This window comes from Magnolia sinica, chromosome 9 (assembly GCF_029962835.1).
Source record: "Magnolia sinica isolate HGM2019 chromosome 9, MsV1, whole genome shotgun sequence".
Taxonomy (NCBI): domain Eukaryota; kingdom Viridiplantae; phylum Streptophyta; class Magnoliopsida; order Magnoliales; family Magnoliaceae; genus Magnolia; species Magnolia sinica.
The window spans coordinates 91,436,485-91,464,382 of NC_080581.1; the positions used below are offsets into that span (position 1 = coordinate 91,436,485).

The window sequence follows — 27,898 nt, forward strand, 5'->3', positions numbered from 1 at the left end:
ATTTTTCAATTACATGTCCTTGTTTGGGTGGTGGGCGACAGCAAAGCAAAGAAGAGCCGTGTATGTATGTATATATGCATATGAGTGGCTTGATTAACTAATAGTAATCTTCATCTTCCTTGGCATGGCTACTCCCAATTTCCGCTTCCTTTTCTTCTCTTTTCTTCTCTTTTCTCTTCTCTTCTGTGATTTTTCCAAGGCTGAGAGATGGAGGTCTCATTATCACATCGCCAAAGTCAGCTCTCTGATACCAGCGGCGGCACTAGTCTGCTCCCCGTCTAAAGGTTTACTTAGCTTCATCCCCCTGCAATCAAATGATGTTTCTCTCTTGCATTTGAATTCGATAAGCAATTATTGCCTTCTCTTTTATAGTTAATCCTCAGATTAAGCAGAGTGGATTAACCATTGTCTTCTGTTTTATTATAAGAATGGTGCTGAGATACACACCTCAAATTGTATCAAGACGACATGAGATATCATGTAATGGGCTACTATGATTTGGACCCTTCATCTGATGTCCCTACTACAAATGAGCAGTGCACGACCAATCTCATGATCCTAACTTCCTTCTGATCCATGGGGGTCTGAATATGGAACTCAGTTTATTTTCAGTTGTCCACTTGCATACTATGGCCTCAGATGGACAGTTCAAAGTTCAAAAGGTTTAGAAAAACAGATAGGATCATCCGCTCATCATGAATTGTGGGCCATGGAGGGATGGACTATCCCCATGGTGGCCTGTCCATTTCCACACATTTTCCTGTACTTCTCTTATGCTGAGGAGGTTTCTGTTATTTCAGCTCCCAATCCATGGGCACTGACTCTGGCCCATCAGCATGGACCCTGCTCACCCCTCGGCGGCAACAAGCAAGCAGCAACGCCCGATCAGATCCTCCTACAAGACCAATCCAGAGTGAGCTGGATCCGATCCCGAATCTCCAGCTCTTCCCAGCAGCTCCAACCCCAGGCCTCATTAGCTGAGAACACCCTCCCGGCCCGTTCAGGCAGCTCACTTAGCACCGGGAATTACGTTGTCACTGTTGGATTCGGCACACCCAAAAGAGACATGACACTCGTCTTCGACACTGGCAGCGACCTCACTTGGATCCAATGCGAGCCCTGTGCAGGCTCCTGCTACTCACAGCAAGAGAAGATCTTCAACCCATCACAATCGAGTTCTTATCTCAACGTGTCATGCAACTCAGGCGAGTGCGCTCTACTCAGGCCAGCAACCGGAAACCCAACTGGCTGCTCGTCCTCCACATGCCTTTACGCCATCCGCTATGGTGACCAATCATACTCAATCGGATTCTTTAGCCATGAAACTTTGACAGTGGGAACTGATGTGTTCCCAAATTTCCAATTCGGATGTGGTCAGAAGAACCAAGGTTTGTTTGGCAGCACAGCTGGGTTGCTCGGTCTCGGCCGCAACAAGATATCCTTCACATCCCAGACAGCTAAAAAATTTGGCCAGGTTTTCTCTTACTGCCTTCCTTCCTCACCAAAATCAACTGGGTATCTTAAGTTGGGGGCCAGCACAGCCTCCTCTGGTGTTAAATACACACCACTGCTGACAGACCAGAGCAGTCCTTCCTTCTATTTCCTCGACCTGATAGCAATAACTGTTGGAGGACGTAGATTGCCAATTCCAGCATCAGTCTTCTCAACAGCCGGCACCCTCATTGACTCTGGCACTGTCATCACCCGCCTGCCTCCATCAGCCTACTCAGCCCTCCGGTCAGCATTCCGGACAGCCATGTCCAAGTACCCATCAGCTCCAGCACTCTCGATACTGGACACATGCTTCGATTTGAGCAGTTACAATTCAATCTCCGTGCCAAAGATAGCATTGCAGTTCCGGGAAGGCGCCGAGGTCAATGTAGACCTCTCTGGTATTCTCCTTGGATCAAGCACATCGCAGATATGCTTGGCTTTCGCTGGCAACAGCGATGATGGTGATGTAGCGATCTTTGGGAACAAGCAGCAGCAGACATTTGGGGTGGTTTACGATGTGGCGAGGGGGAGGATTGGATTTGGCGCCGGAGGTTGCAGCTGATCTGGAAGCTGGCTGAAGTAGAATAAAAATGGCAAAGAAAGAAATAAAAAGAAGGCAGATATCTGAAAATAAAAAGCCAGAAACCAGTAATGGTTGGCTGAAGTCAATTCCAAAAGAAATTAGTGATGTTGTTGCAGTTGTTGAAATTGAATTTCCATGTCCACTTAGAAAACAAAACCCAAGGATTTTGAATCCTCTCCAACTGTCATAACTACTGTCCTCCTCTCCATAAAGTGGGTGTTTTGGAAATCCAGGTTGCCAAAGACAGTTAGTGTATTCCGTAGGAATGAAAATCCAGGCTGCCAAACACAATTAATAGAATGAAAATCTCAGGGATTAAAAATCATGGGTTTAGATTCTTAAGTTAAAATACAAATCCAAGGTGCCAAAAGGCCCCTAAATTTTTTTTAAAGGAGTTGAGGAATTGACAAGCAGTTTGCTTCTAAACCTACTGGCTAGAGCATTCCACTTCTATCTACAAGTTACTGGTTGGAGTTTTGATTGAAGTAGTTGCTTATTTTTACCACAAAACAGCTATCTCCATCATTGATCAGGTTTTGGGGTGGCCAGTTGCGCTCAATAACCAATCCAAACACTCAATAACCAGTTTTGGGATTTGTGACCAATTTGAGTAATGATTTCAATTAACTGTGGTTCCACTATAACAATAAGTCGAGTTTTCATGTCAATAGCTGGAGGAGAAAGCACTGCATAAATATCAGCAGATTTTTCTTCTCTAATCAGTAGAATTATGTGCCAATGGTCAGAGGTATTAGTGTAAAAGAGAGAGAAATCATCCCAACTAAAGCCCATCTATTTTACCACCAACTAAGAGGAATGAATATACATCATGCTTGATAAAGAGATATTACAGTCAAATTTTTTCTTCAAACTCATAAACTTACACAATTTACATTTAACTATGCAAGAACCATGTGGAAATGCAACAAGGCCCTCTTCGCACAACATGGTTTTTTCAACATGAAATCCGATCCTTGGCACGGTTGAAGTTGAACCTGATACAATTAAAGGAGTTGAGTGTAGAACAGAAAAAAAAAAAACCTTTTCCAAATAACCTTGATCAGCTTCACAACTATTAAGATGGAGAGCCCTGATAACATGACTACCACATTGGGACTCTCTTTTGGATTTGTGGGAAAACTTGTTTGAGATCTGAGCATGGGCCCCACCAAGTATATGTCATGACCAATAATCAGGCTGGTTAACTCATCAAGTGGGGCCACACATGCAGAAAAAATAATGAATGGTTAGAAAGATGGCCAACAATCCAAATTGACAGTACACATGCGGCCCTCCTGGTGACTAGACCAGATTGGTTTATGGCCTGGGGCATCTACATGCTACAGCTGGAAGGTGGTCTGGATGGGTGGGCCCACAGGATCTGACAGTCTACGCGATCTTGGAACCTTCCTACAAAGCTGAAGATCGACGGTCTATGTCCACTGGTCCGCCTAACCACTATGGTAGCAGAGAAGATTCTGTCATCCCTCTGATTCTATGATTAAGATGGTCCCTAGGGCCAGATGGACAAAAAGATAAAAACTCCTCCGTATTTTCCTTTAGGGACTCTCTCTCTCTCTCTCTCTCTCTCTCTCTCTCTCTCTCTCTCTCTCTCTCTCTCTCTCTCTCTCTCAACTTTTTATGAAGGGAAAGTCCAGAAAGGGGAAAATGGGATAACAATGTGGGACCCACCCATAGTGGTTGCCCATAGGTGAGCCCCATGGGTCATTACCCAATAACAGCTGCCTAAAGAACAGTCTTTATAACGCACACGCAAGTGCTTCATGTCCATGCGCCTGCAAATCCTCAAGAGAAGTTCATTGTCCAGGTCCTATCCACATCTCTTCTAGGATTGGTCAGTCCCTGGATAAGAATACATCATCTTCCAAGTTCAAATTCCACCCACTCCAGACCCTATGCGATATTATCCAAAGGAATTCTTTTAAGGTGCAAAAATGAATCATCAAAACAAACAGAATCTCACTTAATCCCAATAATATCTGAAACCCACTGAGGCCAGATCCATTGCAAAGATTTGCAGGAAAATCTTATCTAACAAAGTGAGCATTGTAATCCAATAAAATGAGGTGTTGATTACAAGTAATTAACCTTCCCTACTTTCTCCAATCCCACTCTCTTCACTGTGAATTTGACAAAAAGCAAGGCACATCTCTAGCCCTATCATACCCAACTTTGCATTGAAAAAGGATATGGGATCATACACATCAGTCAATCAAATCCTTAGTGAGGATTCAACCTCCCACCAATCAATGTTTAGGTTCTGCAAATCAAGGTTATTTATCCTTCATTAGATCAACACTCTTGCATCAATTCACTAATAGGGGCTCACTTGTACAGTTATACGGCACGGAATGAACTATCCAATAATTCCACTTTCCATTTACCTTAAAGTTAGCTAGGGAATTTTCATTGAATGAATACAAGTGCCCACTTGAAACAGATTATCATAAGAAAGAGATAATTAATGATAGGCATCATCAAAAGGTGGGTATCAGCCCCGTAATTATCCTTCATGTTCATAAACTTTGAGAACACAGTTCAAAATATCTCTATGGAGACAAAGGAGCGTCGAAGTAAAGGGCGGAAAGAAAAGATGCTGACTCTCTAATTTTCATCAATGTGCTTATTGTTGGGAAATCTCCTCCATTTCATCTCACTTTTCAGCTTCTATTACTGAAGGCCATAAATTTAATTATCTTGGAAGAAAAGATGATTACGTTCTAAAGAGGAATTATAGGTCCTACTCATCAGCAAACCTAGATTTCAAGGATTTTATGCATGTGAGACCATATTTGGGCTATCAAGTTCCTTTTGGATGGTGGTAACTTTGTGTATCAGATTCCCTTAAATTTGGTTAGATTAGAAGATTCCAACCCTTGATAACTGAAACTTTTTTCTTGAATCTAAAGTATTCTCTCCCTAAACATCAAACTATAGGCCATTGATCTGAGGGTTTTAAACTTCTGATATGGGTGATTTTCAGAGACTTGGGGACTATCCAATCAACAACTGAATCGGGTGACCTGTGCCATTTGCAATTCGTCGACAGTAACTTACATCCTATTGTTGAATATTTGAGAGAAAATGATTTTTTATATGCTTTTGGTAGGTAATCTTTATTTCAAACTAAGTGTTCACACCCCAAGTATAGGGTTGTGATGTAGTAATAATATCGGTAAGAGTGAGGTCGAATCCACAGGGACTGAACCTTGTACGTAATCTGAAAGTAACTTGAACTAGAACTAGGCGAAGATGTAATCTAAATCAAAGGATTTTTAAGAGGATAATGGTAAAATATTAAACTAAAACTTGTGAAATTCAAAGGTAGGAAACTAGGGTGTCAAGGATCCACTTGTAGAGATCAGGGAGATCTACGCTTGATTCAAGAACACAACTGGATTTAGAGTCCTATCTTCATCCAGTTGGAAGATAATCCATTAAAACACAAATATGAACTTCCTTTTAATCTAATTATCAAATAGAAGATGGGTATGAGAATTAGAATTGATTCTATCACAAAACCATACCCATGAGACAAAGCAAACAACAGAATTTAGCCAATCCATAACTAATCTAAGGGATATATGAATGTTGGGAAGGATTCCATCATTCAACCATGTCCAGGAGACGATAGTGAATAACGGAGTTCCCAAATTCACAAACCCTATAATGCTAAGAACATGCTCAATGATATTGCAGATCCATTGTAATTTAAGTCACAACAAACCATTAAAAACTGAAAGCATTCCTATTAATCAAATTAGAATCAAAAGTGAGTTCAATTAAAACATGAATCCAAGCCATAGGCACAACCCATCACGCTACAAGCTTCACCTCTTAGCCCTATCTAAGAGGTTTTAGCCTGTTATAGACATGATATAACTAAAATCTCTTTAAAAAAATATAAACAAAACAGCTAAGGAAAAACAGCTAAGGAAAAGGAGAAAAACTATAAATAAATAGACAGCCTCTTCACGCTCAATCCTTGCTCCCTTGCTCACATCCTCTCCTTGGATGCTTTCTCTCTTTGCTCTGTTCTCTTTTTATAGGCATAAAGAAGGTCGGCTGGAGTGCATAAGTGCTGTTTACGCAGCTGAGAACTCCCCTACGTAAGTCTTGCTACGCAGTCAAGAAGACAGCGCCGAAAACTTCCACTTTCCTTGCTCATTTTCCAAAGAAACACCGTCCCTTGGGACGTTTTTGGATGCTCTACACGATGGATGGTTCAGATCTTGCATCTGATCAAATATGGTGGGCCACGACCGCCTGAAAATTCAGTTTTCCACTGACGTGCGTAGGCTTACGCACGAGGCTGCGCTGACATGAGCGGCGGGCCCCACAGTGGTGTTTTCGGAGAAATACACCACGTTTATTGGATTTCTAGCGAAAAACCAGTCTGGAAGGAGTAGTTTTTATCGGGTTTTGGTGCCGTCCACTGTATCAAACTAACTCGCCATTCATCTTGCATTTTCTGACGATCCACGTGTGTAAGTTTATATGGGGCCAAACGGCCACCTAGGTGAGGGTCATGCCCCCCTTATGGACACAATGGACGGTCCAGATCTTCAGAATGGATGACTGGTGGGGCCCACAAGCAAAACCCCAATCGGACAGGTGCGTCCGCTGGGCGTTCTGCGCAGAGAAGAGAGAGAGAGACGGGTCAACCCAGGTTTGACCGGGCTGACCATCCGGTGTGGCGCGGGCACGTGTACCCCATGTACACACGCTGTACACGTGGAGTCCACTGTGATGTACGTGTAAAATCCGCTCCGTCCATTTGTTGTGCCACCCCATTTAAGAGGTTGAGGCCAAAATTGAAGTATATCCAGATATCAGGTGGGCCCCAAATTAGGATTTTAGAGGCTAATCTGTCCATTCAGCCACTTCCACAAAGATCCAATGACTGAAATTTGACGTATACGGTTAATTTATGGTCTTGATTTTCTTGGTTCTCTAGCGTATAAATTCTTCGATCTCAATCCCCTGGAGTCTATCCCTTGCCTTAGTGATTTCAGAGCATTAAATCCATACTTTTAGTACCTTTTTTCAGTTCAGGCTCCTAAATTTATCTTGCAACATGACGCAGGAGAGGACGTGAGGTCAAGCATCGTCTTCCTCAAGAGGATAACTATTCCGAATCCACAGAACTTCTCTAGACTCCTCACAGAGACTTCTCGAATCCATGAGGAAAGAAAGCAGAAAATAGAAATAAATTCTAATAAATTCGAAATTGATTGATGAATAATTAAAAACGAGTTCACAACCCTTTAAATAAGGGTACCAAGCAATGGGAAAGAAATCAGAATCAAACTACAACTCAAACTCCTGGAATTGGCGACTTACTATAAATAGTAAACTTACTATTTATAGACGGTCGTGATGTCTACAAGTGCGCAAGGTTTTCGGCCAAAAATAGTAAGTGTCCTATTTGGCTTCACCAAACCGTTCTCCTAATTACTCTAAGCTCTTTTCACGTTGGGCGCAACTCCTAAAGCCCGATAGATGAAGAGTTATAATCAAACTAAAACTTACTATTTATAGTAAAAACGGAATTAAAACAGAGAAACGACCATCGATCAAGGGGTTTTTCGCAATTCCAGGTTGTGCAACCCGGCATAGCTAGGTTGGTTGGCAAAAGTAGCTCGTTCTACCCCAAAATCATATATTTTACGTCAGATAACTCATTCCGGATTGCGAGATACGCCCGATCTAAGGTCCGATGGTCCGGATCACTTCTGTCGTCGACCGGGCCTTTCCTGATCCATCTTGGCCATGAAACTGTCCGCGACCCGCTCTACATCACAACACAAACACGATTAAAACAGGCCGTTAAACAGTATCATATTTGTAAAATCAAATAATAACTGGGGTCTAATATGCAATATTTAACCGTCAACACTAAGCCATTTTCAAAGTAATTATTAAAAAAATAAAAGTTGCATCTGATTTTGCTTTCTTTTCCTATATTCTCTTCGGCACAAACCCAAGTTTCACCATATTGTATGAATCCATGCTAGTGGCATCCTCGTGTGCATTTCATCTTCACCCATTGTCTATTACATTCCTCAAGCAATTGGTTGACCCAAGACATTATCATCCAATGCTCTTGGCTCCAATTCATCTACTTTCCATAAAAACTATGATTAATCTAAGCTACTGAAACTCCAAGAAAAGAAGAGAAGGCAAGGATGTTTTCTAATCCTAAGGCATATATGCAACTATATATTCATCCGTTTTCCCATTTCCTTCTTTTGGTGGGCAAAGTAAAGAAAGCAATCTATCTATCACTAAAAGCTCTCTACAACCATGCATGTACGTGTGACATGATTAACAGAAACATCGTCTTCATGCTCCTTGCTATGGCTACTGACAATTTCCACTTATTTTTCTTCTCGTTTCTTCTCCTCCTCTTTCTCTGTGATTGTTCCATCGGCTCTCTAGGAGCTGAGACACATAAGCATCATTGTGTCGTCTAAGTCAGCTCTTTGCTACCAGTGGTGACAGCAGTATGCTGCTCCCTGTCTAAAGGTTAAATTGGTATGCACACGCTATTTGTATCTGCCCTTTGATTTTTGTTTTGCATTCTGTTTTCTTGTTTATCATCATACAGAACAGAGCCGATTTGCTAACTCTTCTAACCATTTCCTCTTACAATGGAGATTGTAGATTAATTGAGAATAAAAGCGAAACAAAGATTACTATGATTATACTGAAACTATACATGATTGGCCATTTTTTGAGAATGATGCTGATATAAACACCTTGTGTAAGGCAACATAAGACATCCTGTGATTGGCCCAACCGATGCCGCTATGATTTGGACGCTTTTTCTCATGGACCTACTAGTCTACTACTAGTACAACTAGGACAGCCAATCTCATGGTCATAAATGTCTGATCCATGCTCTGAATATAGAGCTCGATTTCTCAAGAGCTGGGCATAAATATGTACCAGTTGCAAACCGTCCATTTCCTACAGAGTCAGACAGAGACATATCAGATTTGCCAGTTTCGGGTCCCGTTGTCACAAGAACCCCCATCCTCATCCACTCTGGCGCTGTCATCACTCCTTTGCCTCCAGGAAATCCTACACCTCAGGTTGGCCACGACATATCAAAACAAATGAATGGCTAGAGGAAAAACAAGTTCAATCATCAATTTACTTTGTCTGTTGTGACCCACCTGAAGAGTGAAATTGTCTGATTTTTTAGGCAGAAGTGATAAGTTTTTCTTTTCCATCTGCAGAGTTGCTAAATCTTTTATGTACAACATTTGATTGATCAATATATCCAAAATTTATACATTAATAACCTACAGGAGTAATCAGTTAATGAGTTGAGACTTTACCTGGCGTGCATGGACATTCCCTCAACTAGAAAATGCACATTCCCTTAGCTAGAAAATTTGAAGAGAAACATTAGAAAATCAAACAATTGTAATCATGAAGAACATTCATAAGGCATTGCAAGGCCCAATGAAAGTAAGGAAGACTTTCATGTTGAATTTGGATCGGCCAACAAGGCATAAGATATCTGTTCAAGTCGGCGTGTCCTGTTCCAACATATTTAGCTTGGAGATGCTCAAGCTGGGAATTGATATTAAACCTATCACTTGCCTGCATCAAGTGATAGTAAAAATTACAACCAAAAGAGAATTTTGTGAAAGGGAAAAGGTTATGCTACACAATCTCAAAATACAAAATGCAGAAAACACAAATTAGGGCATCAAAACAACTTAAAATAAGAATAATCAAATACCTATCACCAACACATGAGAATTCAGGGCTAGGGTTGTATACATAGACTCGAGACCCATCCAAACTATATTACATCCTAAAATGAACGTAAGCACACAATCCAAAGGAGAATTCAAAGTTACGGTTCTAGACAAAGTTGTGCCACAATTTTGGATGTGCTTGGAGTTAAAAAAGTTGTCTCATAACTAGCAATAAATTCTTACCTTGGATGGGATTGAAGCCATAGAGGGTGTTTTGGATCAAGCTTATATTTGTGTTTTACCTTTGTCCATGTCTTTGTGGCCTTATGAATTGGTTGGATGACAAATAAACATCACTGTAGGACTTAAGAAGGTTTCAACTGTGGACATCATTATCCCACTGTCTCCTATGGTGGGTTCACTTGAGCTTTGGACAGGGTTCAATTTTGAGCTCAACTCCAAAATTGGCTGAAAAAAATGGATGGACAACATAGACAAGCCATAGGCATTTATGATGGACCCAAGAGAGTTTACTTGGTACATTCATGGTGGGTTACGCATCATGCAATCCTATTTCCACTATGATAACAGATGCTGATTAGCTATTGACGGCTTCAGTAGCTAGATTTAGTACTGAAGTGAGGTCACCAAGTTATAAGGCCCCATAATGATGCATGTGTTGTATACACATGGTTCATCCAGCTAGAAATATCATTATAAGCTATGAGGCAAAATATGAGGTGGATCCAAAGTTCCCGTGGAACCCACACAGAAAATAGCAGGGACAATAACACTTACCGATGAAATCTTCTCAGGAGCCATAAAAGTTTTGGATCAAACTAATATATGTATTATCAAGATTACATTGATATTTTGGATGGGATTGAAGCCATAGAGGGTGCAGCCCCAGCGGTTGAGGGCCTAAGGACATTCATAAGGCATTGCAATTAAGTTTTGGATCAAACACCGTGACAGCATCCCATTCGTACCATTGCATTGTTTGATCTGATCAATGTAGTGTCTCACTACCACAATTTATGAATTATTCATAGTCTGCAAATGCATGGAATTCAAATTTATTTGCATGTAGAGTCAAAACATAAAGAAATTTCCTCAGATACCATGAGTAAAAATTACATGGCTATATAATTTCGATAGACAAAAGCTACAGTTCCTGATCTTTATACTTACTCTTTGCTTTCCCAGAATAGGGGTAGTTCGCTCTAAAGCATTCTACAACCCTACAAAAAAAGGCATGAAATTTTAGATTCATGTATTTATATCATTTCTTAGCAAACTAATTGGCATTCCCAAAAATACAAAATGCAAATTAGAAGGATGCATAAGCTCACCGATCTTTTTCTGTATATGGAAAGCTAGCCACCAAATTACTATTGATGAAAAGAGAGGAACGTCCATTAAAGAATAAGATAAGGACCTAATATTCTATGAAAAGGAAAGTATATACCAAAACTTATCTCTACTAGATACACTGGCTAGTCCATCATCAAAGGGCCACCAGGGAATATTGTAGTTAACACTAAGACCTCCAAATCGGCAATCAAAACCCTAAAAATCAAGAAAACATGAATAAATAACCATCCAATCCTCCAAACCGCCATCAAAACCCTATAAATAAATAAAATATGAACAAATAAACATCAAATCTACCAAATCAGCTATCAAAACCACCTGCCTGAAATTCCCGATTTCAAAAATCCTCAAGGCCCCCAAAATTCTAAAATCCCCAAATCTCTAATTTGTAATATTAGAAAATCCCTAATTAGGGATTCGAAACTCAAAAATTCCCAATACACAAATCATTGCACAATGTTACTTGAAGGATTAAAAAATGCCAAAAAAATGCCCAAATTGATATGAATAGATAAGAAGAGAGAGAGGGAGGAAGATACCTGATGTTGCAACAGAATGCTCCTTGATGTGCGGTAGATCAAGCGGAGAGAGAGATACCTGATGTTGTAGCAGAGGGCCGATGAGATAGAGAGAGAGAGAGAGAGAGAGAGAGAGAGAGAGAGAGAGAGAGGGATAGAGAGAGTGAGAGGGAGGGGGAGAGGGAGAGGGAGAGCGATAAGGAGAGGCAGAGAGAGGTAGGGAGAGCAAGAGGGAAAGCACGCGAGAGGGAGAGGATCGGAGACAGAGAGGCAAAGAGAGGGAGCGGCAGAGAGAGTGAGAGCGCACGAGAGGGAAAGGGAGCGGTAGAGAGAGGGAAAGCGCACGAGAGGGAGAGGGAGCGGCAGAGAGGGAGGGAGAGGGTCGTGCGGCGCCATTTGAGAGATGGAATTAGGTTAGTTTTTTTTCTTTTATATACAGGGACCCTGCCGGCAGCCGTTAAAATTGGCCGCTGGCAAAGGGTTTACCCATCGGTTGGCTAAGGACCGTTTTCTTGTAGTGTCTCTTTTGGATTTGTGGGAGAACTTGTTTGAGATCTGGGGACGGGCCCTGCCGAGTATATGTCATGGCCAATAAATTAGGTTGGTTAACTCATCCAGTGGGGCCACACGTGTAGAAAAAACAATAAATAGTTAGAAAGATGGTCAACAATCCAAATTAACAGTACACGTGGCCCACCTATTGACTGGACCAATTTGGCTTATGGCCTGGGCATCTACATGCTACAACTAAAAGACAGCCCAGATGGGTGGGCCCACAAGATCTAACGGTCTACACAATCTTGGAACATTCCTACAAAGCCAAGATGAAAAGTCTATGTCCAATGGTCCTTGGGTCTGACTAATGCTCAGATCATCGAAGGGCGGGCCCGACAGACAAAATTATAAAAACTCCCTCCCTCCCTCTCATTTTTGTCTGTATTGGGGTTTTCAGAACACTATGGAAGGGTGGCCCTTTAGATTTATGGCAACAGAAATGGTAAGGGCGCGTTTGGCTACACAGAATCCATGTAGAAATGGAAACTGTTTTCCATTCAAAAGATGGTATGTTTGGATACATGGAATGCTCAATGTAATCATTGTCCTACAACACAATCAGGATTCCCTGGCACAAGAAACTAGTAGGCTATTGTCTAATGAATTTGAGGGTTCTATTTGGTATCCAAACCTGACCCCTAAATATCCAATCCCTTTTTCAACAATATTCATGGACCAACGCGTGCTTCGCCTTATGCATTTTCCTTATTGGACCACTCTTACTCTTACAGTGGGGTGACTTGAATTTGGATGGCTCTGATTCATCTGTTTCTCACAAAACCCATGATTAAACTAAGCCACCCAAAGCTCCAAACAGAGAAGAGAAGACAAGGTTGCTTTCTAATCATGTATTTATCTATATATACATGACCCTCTATTTTTCACTTCCATTGCCTTGTTTGGGTGGGCCAAAGCAAAACAATCTTTCTATAATGGTTAAGAACTCTCCAAGGGCCATAGATGTATATATGCATGTGGTTAGCTTGATTAACTAACAGTAATCTTCATCTTCCTTGGCATGGCTACTGCCCATTTCTGCTTCCTTCTCGTCTCCTCATCTCCTCTTCTATGATTGTTCCCAGGCTGAGGCATGGAGACATCATCATCACGTCGCTAAAGTGAGCTCTCTAATACAAGTGGTGGTGGCAACAGTAGTCTGCTCCCCGTCTATAGGTTAGCATCATACCGCTGGAATATGATGATGTCTCCCTGTTGCCTTTGGAATTTGACAAGTGATTATTGCCTTCTCATTTACCACACGGGCACATACAATGGCGTGTAGATTACCTTATTTGTACACGTGTGGGAGCTTAGCAAAAGCTTTAATAATGATAATTCTAGAGCTCGGTTAAGCACACACACCTTTCCAATAAAGCTTGTGTACACACTGCGCATGTGCCACCAAAGCACATACATGCGAGATCTGATCCACCCATAAGTTGGCCTGGATATTTCACCTATTTGCCATGCAGGCACATATAATGGCATGTACATTAGCTGATTTGTACTCGCCTGTGGGAGCTGATTTGTACATTCCTGTGGGCTTAGAAAGTTCTAATAATAATTAATTATAAAGGTTTGCCAAGTGTACATGCCAGTGCAATAAAGCCTGACCCCCTACACCAAAAATCGTCATTTAAACCGTTCCTAAAACGAGGCGTCGCAAAAAATAGGAACGGCTCAAAACCGTTTTAGATACCGTTTCAAAAATTTGAAATGAAATATTAGAAACGGTTTTAAACCGTTCCAGTGCCAAAGGTCAGGTTTTAGAAAGTAATTTAAGAACAACTTAATGTTGCCAATGGTCAAATTTTAGAAACAGTATTTTTCCTTATTTAGGAATGGCCAATAAAGCTGTACAACTATGAGCTTTTGCCAATAATGTTTTTTTCAATTGAAAGCTGTATTTGTTTTTATTTTTAAAATCCAAATAATATTAGATGCAATTAAAAATTAATATTAAACAAATATTGAACAACTTCATAATAAAAATTATATATATTTACAAGAATAAATTTACAATGGTCCGAATACATGAAAAATAAATTTAAAAAAATCCTCCATGCTCCACTCCTTATGAAGCATGCATGATGCATAGCCCAAACCACAAAACATGTCATCATGCATGACCAAGCAGCAAAACTGGGATCTCTAGCTTGTTGAGAGAGGCGAGGCGTTTTGTAATTTCAAAGTTCTTTGTTTGAATTACTTTGAGAGAGTCCACTCCTTATCTGCTCCAAATAACCAAATGGAAGAGAACAAAATAAGATCTCATTATTTCAGTACCAAATAAACCTAGGCAACAAACTAAAATGCACAAATCACATTTTGCAATATGAAATTTTAAATTGCAACAGTCAAGTATACCTGCAAAATCAAGTTATGACTACTCTCCAAAATGTCTGAGAAACCCATCAAATATCCAAAAGCCCATAACTTTAAGAAAATAAAAATAAAAATAAACCAAAACCTGAAACCCCCCTATACAAAATATGCAAGAACCAAAAGAAAAAGATGGCCACTAGAAAACAAAACGAAAGTAAACACAAAACAACAAAATTTTTCATAGAAAACCCCAAACTAACTAATTCAAGAATCTTAGAGAAAAATAACTTTTTATATGAAAAACCAATAATAAAAAAAAATCAAAGCCATAACCTCAAGAAAAGTTGTGTGAAATCACCATTCAATGATTTCACTTGTGCCCATTTACAAAAAAATAATAACAATAGTAATAAAATAAAATAACCAAAACAGTACAGCTGATTAAAAGCGGGCCAACAAGAAAGAAATAGAGATGAAAGTGCCTGTAATTGGCAACTTTCAAAGACAAGGCTATAATAATGATGATAAATAATGGATTATCAAATCCATAAACTAACAAAAATAACAACTCGTGAAAAAATCAACTCAACTCAATCAAGTTTTTTACTCGAAAAAAAAATAAAAATCAATGGAGTACTTGTTTCAATAGCATGCCCTAAAATTTCATATGCATCTCTGTATATAACCATGATGCCAAGGCTTTAAAGCCTATTGACCCATACATATCCCTGAATTGTCTCAAATGTGCTATAAAAGTCCAAGGAATTAAAGAGGTCAAATAACACCAGAAATTTGTATGTATCAACCATATGAGGTTTTGAATACGGCCATATGGTATGTATGGACCATATGGTTTATAGAAAAAGCCAAAAGACTAACAGTTTATAAATAAAGGCATAAATGGTTTTTGATTGGACTTGTGGGCCCCAGTTGGATGACAGATTTTAGCCTGGTTTTCCATCAACCAGCAATACATTCCACTGGTGGACCTCAATGGGTGGTCAAAGAGTCCTGCATCATGCTAATTATTACACACACACACACACACACACACACACATATCCATTACCTACCGACATGATTCATGATGTTATCTAGCAATCAGCATATTCATGCAATAACAAATCCACAAATACTACACGTAGGTTCACAAAATATAATCATTTAACTGCCAAGTAATCCTTAGTCATTACCTCGCCAATGCCACATTGTCATTGCTTGAGGGGGCTGACCAACTGAAATATCAAGCGATTGATATATATCCTACTACATATAAATTGTTTCTTTTATTAGCTATGATCAATCATTGAGGGTTAAGGGTAGGACTGAAGAGTGTAAGTGTTGAAATTAACATTTACTAGTAAAAGAGACGGAAAAGAAATCAATGAAGTCATACCCGATCGACTTACACGATTATCAATTAGACTGAAAGCTTTTTTTAACATACGTGTCCTCATGAAGTCCATCTCAAAAACTTGCTTTGCAAGCTGCAAAGAAAAGGTAGAGTAAGCACATGTCTAGGTGATATTTGGTGATGCCATTCTTTGCATGGATTTCAAGGTTGAACCAGACAATTCCCGCGAATACCAGACAATATAGGGGCTACTCTGGTTTTCCTAGAGGACTTGGGTCTGGGTTTCATTTTATCCTTTGAATGTAAGGATGTGTAGGGGTGTCAGTTTTCCTAAAGGACTATGACTGAGCTCGATTCCTTGTCTGAAAATTCCAGTACAGTTGCCTGCGTACTTGAACAAAGCATGAGTTTTGTCTCTGTCCAAGATGGATTGATGGTCATACAATGCAAGAATCTGAGAACAAATGGATTAACAATTTAAAAAGGCCATGCTGCTTAATCTTTCAATTGAAGGCTTGCAACCCACCAACCTCTCAGAAAAAAGTAATTGGCTGTTGACTAAGCGATTGAGGATTTCCAATGTTGCAGTAGAGTATCTGCATAAGAAAAGGACCAACTTCAGATCTCATCTCAACAAATGCAAATTTCTTTTATGGTTTATGTATATATTAACAACTGAATCACCTGCAAAATCAACGAGAATCAATGAATAGTCAAAGATAAGGTAATATTGTAGGACGGGCAAATGAGGAGAAATTGCAAACCTGGGCCAGCAGTTTCCTCCAATGGCACACATAACCTGGCTGAAAAAGGTTGTTCAATCACCACTTGTTCCTGTCGTGTGGTCCACCTGGATCTGCTTCATTTGTCTCATGCCCTAAAATGTGCTGGAAAAACAGATGTACAAGCTTGATATAAAACACGTACATCACATTGGGCCCAACAGTCGCTCAGAGCTTGGTGACCGTTCATTTGATAAGGCAAAAAAGTGACCAGGTCATCTAAAAAACTAACACCGTTTGGACAATCCAATATTCCTTTCGATTCAAATAAAAAAACAAAAAGACTCTCCCCTGGGCTTAGAAAGTTCTAATAATAATTAATTATAAAGCTTTGCCAAGGGTACATGCCAGTGCAATAAAGCTTGTGTACACACCACACATGTGTTAGCATGGTACATACGTGGGAGATCTAATCCATCCATCAAATTGGTCCCACCTTGTGCATATTCTTCCAAAAATAAAATATGATCTAATCAGCGTGTGATCCCCAACATATCAAACAGGTGGACGGTTTAGAAAAATTCGGCCACTTTTTTAAGAGCCATACACTTTATTTGCAGACTGTTGCCTCGGGTCGCTAGTTTATGAACCTCATTCTTGCGCCAGAGCATTAACATAGTGGTGACGGTCTAATGAATGGATTGGATCTTGGACCTATACTTCTATGTTGGCATGGTGGCTTGTGATTGTGGTGTGGTCCACCTGAGAATTGGGCTCATACCCGAAAATGAGCTCGCAAAATAAATGGACTGTGTGGATGAGACAGACAGATCATGGTGGGGCCACAGCTTTTCCAGCACCGAGCTCAGCACTGGAGGGGTCACTACCGAAGCCGAGTCCAGTCAGGAAATCCCTGAAAATCAGAAAAGATTACAAGTAAGTTTTTCTCCGTGACCAACAAACTATGGGCCACTGATCCAAGGGTTGTGATCTTCTGATTTTTGGGTGATTCTCAGGGAATCTCCCATCAACAGTATAATTCCCATGTTCTAAAACTCAGCGATTTTTAGCTTTTTGTTGAATTTTACGTAAAGCTACTTAATTAATATTGAGTTTACATTTCGGTATTTTTTTTAAAAAAGGTTTTTAAAAAACCATCTCATTAATCAATATGGTTAGAAAATTTAAGAAAATGGTACGTAACTAATATGTAATTTACATCCCGGTACCTTTGAGAGAAGGTTTTCAAAAAGTACCTCACTAATCAATATCCTCGGTTTTGAGTGCGCGTGTCAGCAAAGGAAGTGGATTGCGTACTCAGTAAGTCGTTGCGATAAGCGTATGGAATAAACTCTGTGGGGTCCACCGTAATTTATAAATTTTATCCACCCCTTTCATCCATTTTACCAGATAATTTTAGGGCCTGAGCCCAAAAATGCATATGCAAAGCTCAAATGTACCATACCACGGAAAACAGTATGACTTGAACGTGTACCATTGAAAAATTCTTGAGGGCTACAGAAGTTTTGGATCAATCTTATATTTGTATTTTCCCTTCATCCATGTTTTTGTTATCTTATTAACAGGTTGGATGACAAATAAATATCATAATATCCTAGAAAGTTTTCAACTATCGTGTTTCTTGTGGTATGGTCCACTTGAATTTTAGATATGCTTCAATTTTAGTATCAGCCATTTAGATTGTCTGAAAAAACAGACGGACGGCGTGGATAAACCTAATACATTCATGGTGGGCCCAATGGAGTTTACTCAGGATGATAAGAGCATACTGAGTAACTCAGTAAGCAATCCAATTTCGTCAGCAAATGGGTGGTTGGGTGGGCCCCACCTTGATATTTATGTAAAATCTATCCTGACTACCAAGCGGTCTCCTTGTGTTAGCCCAAGGGCGTAAAAACCACCCCATGTGTGATTAAGGAGAACCATATAATTGGAACAGCGTATAAGGTAGCGATCATCCTTCAAACTGTTTCCCTTGGTATGGCCAATCTAATTCATAAATGGGTTTGATTGTTAGCCCAGGACCTTAATTTTTGATGTGACATCTAATGGAGGAAGTGGATTTCATTAATCGTAGGATGTTCAAGGTGAATTTCTCGCTCCCAATTGTTTTATTTGGTGTGACCCACTTGAATTGTAAGTCAACTTGATTTCGGCTGTAGGCTTAAAAAAGAATAAGGATGACATCCTTCCAAATGGGATGAGCGAATTCCTACTATTCTCTTTCTTTCTCTCAATTGAAGAAATAATTAGAAAATCAAAAGCTGCTTGTAAAAATGAGTAAGAGTCCCCCCTTTAGGGCTATGGAGTCACTTTCACTTTAAGCGGGGCTATTCCTTTCACACCGCTGGTTTCGTATGCGCATCACAGTGGTCCCCTCTCTAGCAATAAATAGAAATTATTTAGATTTTAAAAAAAAAGATGCATGGGTGACATCCTTGATTTTGAAGGGCTTGGATATTTAGTTCCATGTTAGGCATCGAGACAATAAAAAGGAATAAGTTTTATTAGTTTTGACAGGCCACACTAAAGGAAACAGTTGAGAGAGTGACGTTAGTTTTGACAGGCCACACTAAAGGAAACACTTGAGAGAGTGACATCCACCCTTTGTTTTAATAAGGCCTACTATGATAATTATATCAAATCCACCCAAACCATTAGATTCCACCAAAAAAAAAAACACTATGGCACCGAACAAAAAAAAGTGTACAAAGACCCAATCATATAATTCCACCTCTTTTTTTCACGCACACACACCCCAAACGGTGGTTTGAGTACCTAAAGGTGGTGAAAACCCACTACAATGTGAGTGTGCATGGGCCTGTATGTGTGGGGTGGACGCGGATTGCGTCCTACCCCCGCCCGAATGGATTGCGTCCTACCCCCGCCCGAATGGTAATCCGTCCAGGCAAGGCTCTGTGGGGCCCACCGTGATGTAAGTATTTTATCCATGCTGTTAATCGTTTTTCCCAGATCATTTTAAAATGATAATTTGGAAATTAAGCAGGTCCACAACTCCAGTGGACCACACCAAAGGAAGCTGCAGTGATACTTGCACCCACCGTTGAAACCTTTCTAAAGGCCACGGTGATGTTTTTTTACCATCCAACCTATTAATAAGGTCATGTAGACGTGGATGAAGTGAAAAAACAAATATCAGCTTGATCTGAAACTTCTCTAGCTTCCAAGACATTTTTAATGGTGAACATTAAATCCCCACTTTGTGGTCGAATTAAGGCCTATACCTGCCTCATTTTTTTGATAATACCTTAAAATGATATGATAAAAACGATTAATGGTGTGGATAAAACACTTACATCATGGTAGGCCCACAAAGCCCTGCCCGGATGGATTAACATTTAGGGGGTAGGACGCAACCCACGTCCACCCCACACATACAGACCCACACAGTCACGTTGTAGTGGGATTTCACCACCTTTAGGTACTAGAACCCCCCGTGCTCAACCCTTACCTAGTGTTGAAACTCCTTGTGAGTCTACCACCAGAGCAAGACTAAGAACCCAATCATGTAGTCCACTGGAATCATAGATAAAGCTTACTTTTAGCCTTTACCCTAACATAGGGTTACTCACCTAGTAGCCGGAGTGGATGCGACATAAATATCACAGTGGAGCTACAGACTAACCGTGATGGAAGATAGTGGAATGATAATTATATGAATTAATGAGGTAGTTTTTTAAAAACCTTTTTGAAAAAGGTATCCGAATATAAATTTCTTATTAATTGGCAGTTTTTTATAAAATTCCTTTTTATTTTTCTATTTTCTGATTAGTAAAAACCCAAGTATCACTCACAGAATAGATTTTCCATATATAGAGAGGCATCTCATGTGCATTTCATAATTCCACCACTCTCTCCTCCATTATGTGTTGCATTTCTATGGCATGATTGATGGAATCTATTACTATCAAGGATTTCAATTTCAATCTTCCAATCTCAAAAGTCAAGTGTCTTGTATGGGTAGCCAAAAGTACAACTACCCACCCCGCCCGCCCACCCACCCATTCCGTTAGTGCTTTCAATGGACCCGGATGGTTTTGGTCCTGCCCTGCCATGAGAAGAGAAAATAAAATGATGGGTCCTCTCGGATGCACTCTGCTATTGTGAGTGATATTTTCTCAATAAGATGACAAGAAAAATATAAAATTTTGAAAATCTCCCAAGATATTCCCATTCCAAGAAATTGTGAAGAACAAGAATTTGTCTGTTTCCAAGCCAAGGAATCTGGATGAGTGGTGGATCTTAAACATGGATCTCACACTCGTGTGCAACATGGTGCATGTGTCATCTTTGCCACCCTTAATGATCCACTTGGACATGTAACTACTTCTAGAGGAATGTCATTCTCTTCAATCAGGCATCAACAAAAACCAAAAAACAAGAATGAAGTCATTGTTCTTCGTATTAATCAATCTTCCCGTTTTTCTCCAATCCCACACTCATCACTTTGTGTGTGTGTGTGTGTGAATGTACGAATATAACAGAATTAAGTCACAGCTCTGGCCCCAGCACAACTAACTTAATAGAAAAAGCAATAATAATAATACTAATAATAAGAAGAAGAAGAAATATTAATCAATCAAATCCTTCCTTGGTGGGCGCCAACGCATGCATTTCCTTTTCATTATGCGTTTTTCCTGTTTGGACCACTCACATTCTCACAGTGGGGTGACCTGAATTTAGACGGCTATGATTCATCTGTTTCCTAAAAACCCATGATAAACTAAGCCATCCAGAGCTCCAAACTGAGAAGAGAAGACAGAGTTGCTTTCTAACCATATATATTTTTATCTATATATATACATGACCCTCTCTATTTTTCAATTACATTTCCTTGTTTGGGTGGTGGGTTATTAGACAGACTCACATATACCTTGTATAGCTAGTATACTTTGTATAGTTCGTTTCCATAGGTAGAGGATTCTGATTTTATTATTTTCCTTATATAGATGACTGTAATTTCTATATATTTAATCCCTTTGGGTTGTCTCAAATACACAAAAGCTTTCAGCTCCTCTCTGTTTACATGGTATCAGAGCTTTGCTAATCCAAATCCGGCACCACCTGTCAGATCCGACCATCCCTGGTGCGTCCGGCCACCATCCCTGTTCGTCCGACCACCCCTGCGTCGTTGGGCCACCCTTGCTGCGTCGTCCGGCCACCCCTACTGCGTCGTCCAACCATCACTACGTCGTTCGACCACCTTACAGCGTCGCCCCTGCTCGTCTGACCACCCCTCTGCTCGTCCAGCGCCCTACGTTGTCCAGCCACCCCTATTGCTCGATCTGTTTGAGATCCAGCAACCCCTGTTACTATTCCAAATCTCGCTTTTCCCGATCCAGCGCCAAATCTCGATTTTCCAGATCCAGAGCCTCTGTTGCTGATCAAGATTTTTCAGATCCAGATCCACTATTGCTGTTGCTATTCCGCCAGATTCAGATCTAGATTTTTCAGATCCAGAGCTCCTGTTGTTGTTGTTGTTCTGCCAGATCCAGATCTAGATTTTCCAGATCCAGCAACCTCTGTTGCTATTGCTATTCCGCCAGATCCAGATACTGCAACCCGTGGGTATCTCCTGTTGTACGGTACATCTAAAACCTTCTTCTGCTGCAACTCTTTGCATGCTTTACATTACTTCCGATCAATGGACAAGAACTCATCACGTACAGAGGCCCCACATTGTAGTTTTGATGGTACCAACTATTCGTTATGGGCCATCCATTTTCAGAACTTCCTCAAGGGCCGTGGTTTGTGGGGACTAATTGATGGATCTGTTACTATCCCTACTTCCACAAATGCCGACAAATTGGCTAATTGGGAATGAGCAATAGACGGATTATTACCTGGATTCTCAATTCGATCGATCGGTCCATTGTTGTTGGTCTTACACCTCATCGCACGGCTAAGGCAATGTGGGAACATCTTCAGATAATTTCTTGCTACTTCTTCCGATTTTGAATCAATTTCAACCTTTGTTGCCCTATATGATTCAGCCCTAGCTTCATCGTCTAGAATCGAAACGAAATCCTATGCACTAGCTTATGTATGCTTTAACTGAGACTTCATCCTATGAAAAAAAAGCCTTGTTAGCTCCATCTTCTGGATTTGAAAAAGAAACTAGAAACTCAGCCATTTCTTCTGACCCCACGGCCCGGTTATACCGTCTAGACCAAGATCTCGTTAACCTTACTCAGGGTGACGACAGTATTCAATCATTTTACTCTAAAATTGTCACAATTTGGACTGAGATGGCTATGATGGATCCAACATTTCCTCATGACTTTAAGATTTTTCAAACTATGTGTGAGAGTATGCAAGTTCGCCAATTTCTTATGAAGCTGCGTCTGGAATTCGAGCATTGTCGGGCTGCTCTCTTGAACCGTGGCCCTACTCCTTCATTGAATTCGGTTATTAATGATCTATTGGCTAAAGAACAACAACTGAAAGTTCTCTGTCTCTTCCTTCCTCAACTCCAGGATCATCTGATATGGTGCTTGCTGTGTCCACCACTATACCAACACGTGGTTCCACTCTTTTGACTTGTCGCAGCTGCAACAAGGTGGGTCATATTATCGCTCAATGCAAAGAATAGTGCGCTTATTGTCGACGGACTGGTCATGGTATTCAGGACTGCCGTTCACATGCCTATGCATCTTCTTTCAGCCGTGGACGTGGTGGTCATGGTTATGGCCGTGGTCGTGCACTTTCTGCTACTACCGCTACTATTTCTTCCGAACCATCTGTTAGTGATTCGACATCTTCTGTTGAAGGTCTTTCATCACCTTTAACTCCTGCAATGTTCCAGTAAATCGCTCAGGCCCTTTCTGCGGCCGGTATGTCAGGTGTATCCCCATCTTCTCCATGGTTCTTCAATTCGGGTGCTTCCAATCATATGACTGGTGTTGTATCCCATCTTCGTGACACGTGAAGGGTTTTCGATGTTATGATCCGGTTTCTCGTCGTGTTCGAGTTTCACAACATGTTGTTTTTTTTTAACATATTGCCTTTCATTCATCTCTTCCTCCTCTGCACGCCCCAAAATCTCCTGATCTAACCACCTTTCCTAATATTCTTTTTACCTCGAGTATTCTCTGTCGTCTGTTGTAGGTTTACTCGCGTTGATCACGTATAGCTCCACCACCTATTACTCAACTCGAACCTACTGTACCTGTTGCAGATCATGAACCTACCTCGATACGTCGTTCCGATTGTGTACATCGAGTGCCTGATCACTTGATATGCTCTATGTCTACAATGAATGCTACTCTGGATACTGTTTTTATTCCTACTTCATACTCTCAGGCAGCCACTTATGATTGTTGGAAGAATGCTATGGCAGAAGAACTTGTGGCATTGGATGATAATCATACGTGGGATATTGTCACTCGACCCGCTGACCAACAGCTAATTGGTAGCAAATGGATTTATTCTATCAAGATCAAGTCTGATGGATCATTGGATCGATACAAGGTTCGACTCGTCGCTCAGGGATACAAAGAGGAATGCGGAATTGATTATGATGAGACATTCGCTCCCGTGGCCAAGATGAAAACTATTCGTACTCTTCTGGCAATATCTTCCATTCGCTCTTGGCCACTTGCTCAGATGGATGTGAAAGATGCTTTTCTTCATGGAGACCTCCAAGAAACAGTATATTTGAAACCTCTTCCTGGGTCTTTAATCCCTGACAATAAGGTATGTCGCCTAAAGAAAGCCCTGTATGGCTTCAAACAGGCGCCTCGGGATGGTTCCAACGCTTTCACGATGTTGTTACCGGTACTGGCTTTACTCAAAGTAGTCATGACCCATCCTTATTTTTGCGCACCACTACTCGCGGAATTGTCATTGTTCTCGTCTATGTTGATGACCTACTTCTGACTGGTGGTGATGCTACTGGCATCTCGGCTTTAAAGGAAGTTCTGCAATCCTCCTTCAAGATGAAAGACCTCGACCATCTTACATACTTTCTTGGGCTTGAAATTTCACATTCTAAACGTGGGATCCTGGTCAGCCAGTGTAAATATACCAAAGATCTTCTCACCTTGGCATCATTGATGGATCAGAAGACAGTTCAGAATCCCTTAAAACTTAACGTTCAATATGGCCGTGACGATGGTGATCTACTTGCACAGCCCAACTTATACCGCCGTTTGGTTGGGAGTCTTGTTTACTTAACTATGACTCACCCTGATATTGCCTATGCTGTCCAAGTCGTCAGTCATTTTATTTCTGCTCCTCGGACTCTTCATATGACTGCAGTGTTGCGCATCCTACGGTACTTACGTGGAACTCTAGATCGATCACTGTTCTTCTCCTCCACGACAACTCTAGACCTTCGTGCTTATTTGGATGTCGATTGGGCCGATTGCGCTCTTACACGAAAATCTACCACTGGCTAATGTGTTTTTCTCAACACTTCTCTCATCTCTTGGAAGTGTAAGAAGCAGGCCACTATTTCCAAATCAAGCACAGAAGTCAAGAATCGGGCGATGTCCGCTGCGTGTAATAAGCTTGTCTGGTTACGTAAACTTCTTTCCGACTTGGGCGTTCCTCTGCAGAATCCTACTCCACTCCATGTTGATAATCTAAGTGTCATTCAGATTGCTTGTAACCCGGTTTTTTATGAACGGACGAAGCATATTGAAGTTGACTGTCACTTTATCTGCGAGAAATTTCAGTATAGGCTCATTTCTCTTCCACATGTTGCATCTCATGATCAGATTGCAAACATTCTCACCAAGTCCCGCACTTCTGCACGTCACTCATTTCTAGTTGGCAAACTATTACTTGTCGATGACCCGCATTAGTTTGAGGGGGGATGTTAGATAAACCCACATATACCTTGTATAGCTAGTATTCCTTGTATAGTTCGTTTCCATATGTAGAGGATTTTGATTTTATTATTTTCCTTGTATAGATGACTGTAATCTCTATATATTCAACCCCTTTGGGTTGTCTCAAATACACAAAAGCTTTCAGCTCCTCTCTGTTTACATAGGCAACAGCAAAGCAAAGAAATCTTTATATACATTTTATCTATTACAGGTAACAGTTCTTAAGAGCCGTGTATGTATGTGTATATAAATGCATATGAGTGGCTTGATTAACTAATAGTACTCTTCATCTTCCTTGGCATGGCTACTCCCAATTTCCGCTTCCTTTTCTTCTCTTTTCTTCTCTTTTATCTTCTCTTTTGTGATTGTTCCAAGGCTGATAAATGGAGGTCTCATTATCACATCGCCAAAGTCAGCTCTCTGATACCAGCGGTGGCACTAGCCTGCTCCCCGTCTAAAGGTTTGCTTAGCTTCATCCCCTTGCAATCCAACGATGTCACTCTTGCATTTGAATTCGATAAGCAATTATTGCCTTCTCTTTTTTAGTTAATCCTCAGATTAAGCAGAGTGGATTAGCCGTTGTCTTCTGTTTTATTATAAGAATGGTGCTGAGATACACACCTTAGATTTTTTTGAGACAACATGAGATATCATGTAATGGGCTACTATGATTTGGACCCTTCATCTGATGTCCCTACTACAAATGAGCAGTGCACGATCAATCTCATGATCCTAACTGCCTTCTGATCCATGGGGGTCTGAATATGGAACTCAGTTTATTTTTAGTTATCCACTTGCATGCTATGGCCTTAGATGGACGGTTCAAAATTCAAAAGGTTTAGAATAACAGATAGGATCAACCGCTCATCGTGAATTGTAGGCCATGGAGGGATGGACCATCCCCATGGTGGCCTGTCCATTTCCACATATTTTCTTGTACTTCTCTTATACTGAGGAGGTTTCTGTTATTTCAGCTCCCAATCCATGGGCACTAACTCTAGCCCATCAGCATGGACCCTGCTCACCCTTCGGCGGCAACAAGCAAGCAGCAACGCCCGATCAGATCCTCCCACAAGACCAATCCAGAGTCAGCTGGATCCGATCCCGAATCTCCAGCGCTTCCCAGCAGCTCCAACCCCAAGCCTCATTAGCTGAGAACACCCTCCCGGCCCGTTCAGGCAGGTCACTTGGCACCGGGAATTACGTTGTCACTGTTGGATTCGGCACACCCAAAAGAGACATGACACTCTTCTTCGACACTGGCAGCGACCTCACTTGGATCCAATGCGAGCCCTGTGCAGGCTCCTGCTACTCACAGCAAGAGAAGATCTTCGACCCATCGCAATCGAGTTCTTATCTCAACGTGTCATGCAAGTCACGTGAGTGCACTCTACTCAGGCCAGCAACCGGATACCCAAGTCGCTGCTCGTCCTCCACATGCCTTTACACCATCGACTATGTTGACCAATCATACTCAATCGGGTTCTTTAGCCATGAAACTCTGACAGTGGGAACTGATGTGTTCCCAAATTTCCAATTCGGATGTGGTCAGATGAACCAAGATTTGTATGCCAGAACAGCTGGGTTGCTTGGCCTTGGCCGCAACAAGATATCCTTCACATCCCAGACAGCTAAAAAATATGGCCAGGTTTTCTCTTACTGCCTTCCTTCCTCGCCAAGCTCAACTGGGTATCTTAAGTTCGGGGCCAGCACAGCCTCAGCCTCCTCTGGTGTTAAATACACACCACTGCTGACAGACCAGAGCAGTCCTTCCTTCTATTTCCTCGACCTGATAGCAATAACTGTCGGAGGACGTAGATTGCCAATTCCAGCATCAGTCTTCTCAACAGCCGGCACTGTTATTGACTCTGGCACTGTCATCACCCGCCTGCCTCCATCAGCCTACTCAGCCCTCCGATCAGCATTCCGGACAGCCATGTCCAAGTACCCATCAGCTCCAGCACTCTCGATACTGGACACATGCTTCAATTTCAGCGGGTACAATTCAATCTCCGTGCCAAAGATAGCATTGCAGTTCCGGGGAGGTGCCAAGGTCAATGTTGACTTCTCTGGGATTCTCTTTCGATCAAGCACATCGCAGATCTGCTTGGCTTTCACTGGCAACAGCAACGATGGTGATGTAGCGATCTTTGGGAACAAGCAGCAGCAGACGTTTGGGGTGGTTTACGATGTAGCGAGGGGGAGGATTGGATTTGGCGCCGGAGGTTGCAGCTGATCTGGAAACTGGCTGAAGTAGAATAACAATTGCAAAGAATGAAATAAAAAGAAGGCAGATATCTGAAAATAAAAGCCAGAAACCAGTAATGGTTGGCTGAAGTCAATTCCAAAAGAAATTAGTGA

General features: G+C 41.2%; 1 protein-coding gene across 1 annotated transcript; it reads left to right on the forward strand.

The window, feature by feature from the left end:
• LOC131255376 (uncharacterized) lies at positions 1-27,898 on the forward strand. The gene is made up of 7 exons (XM_058256069.1): positions 1-284; positions 801-2,055; positions 6,148-6,207; positions 22,137-22,271; positions 23,367-23,507; positions 25,816-25,997; positions 26,512-27,898. The coding sequence occupies exons 1-7, from the start codon at positions 125-127 to the stop codon at positions 27,771-27,773; spliced, it is 3,195 nt and encodes a 1,064-aa protein (XP_058112052.1). The 5' UTR covers positions 1-124; the 3' UTR covers positions 27,774-27,898.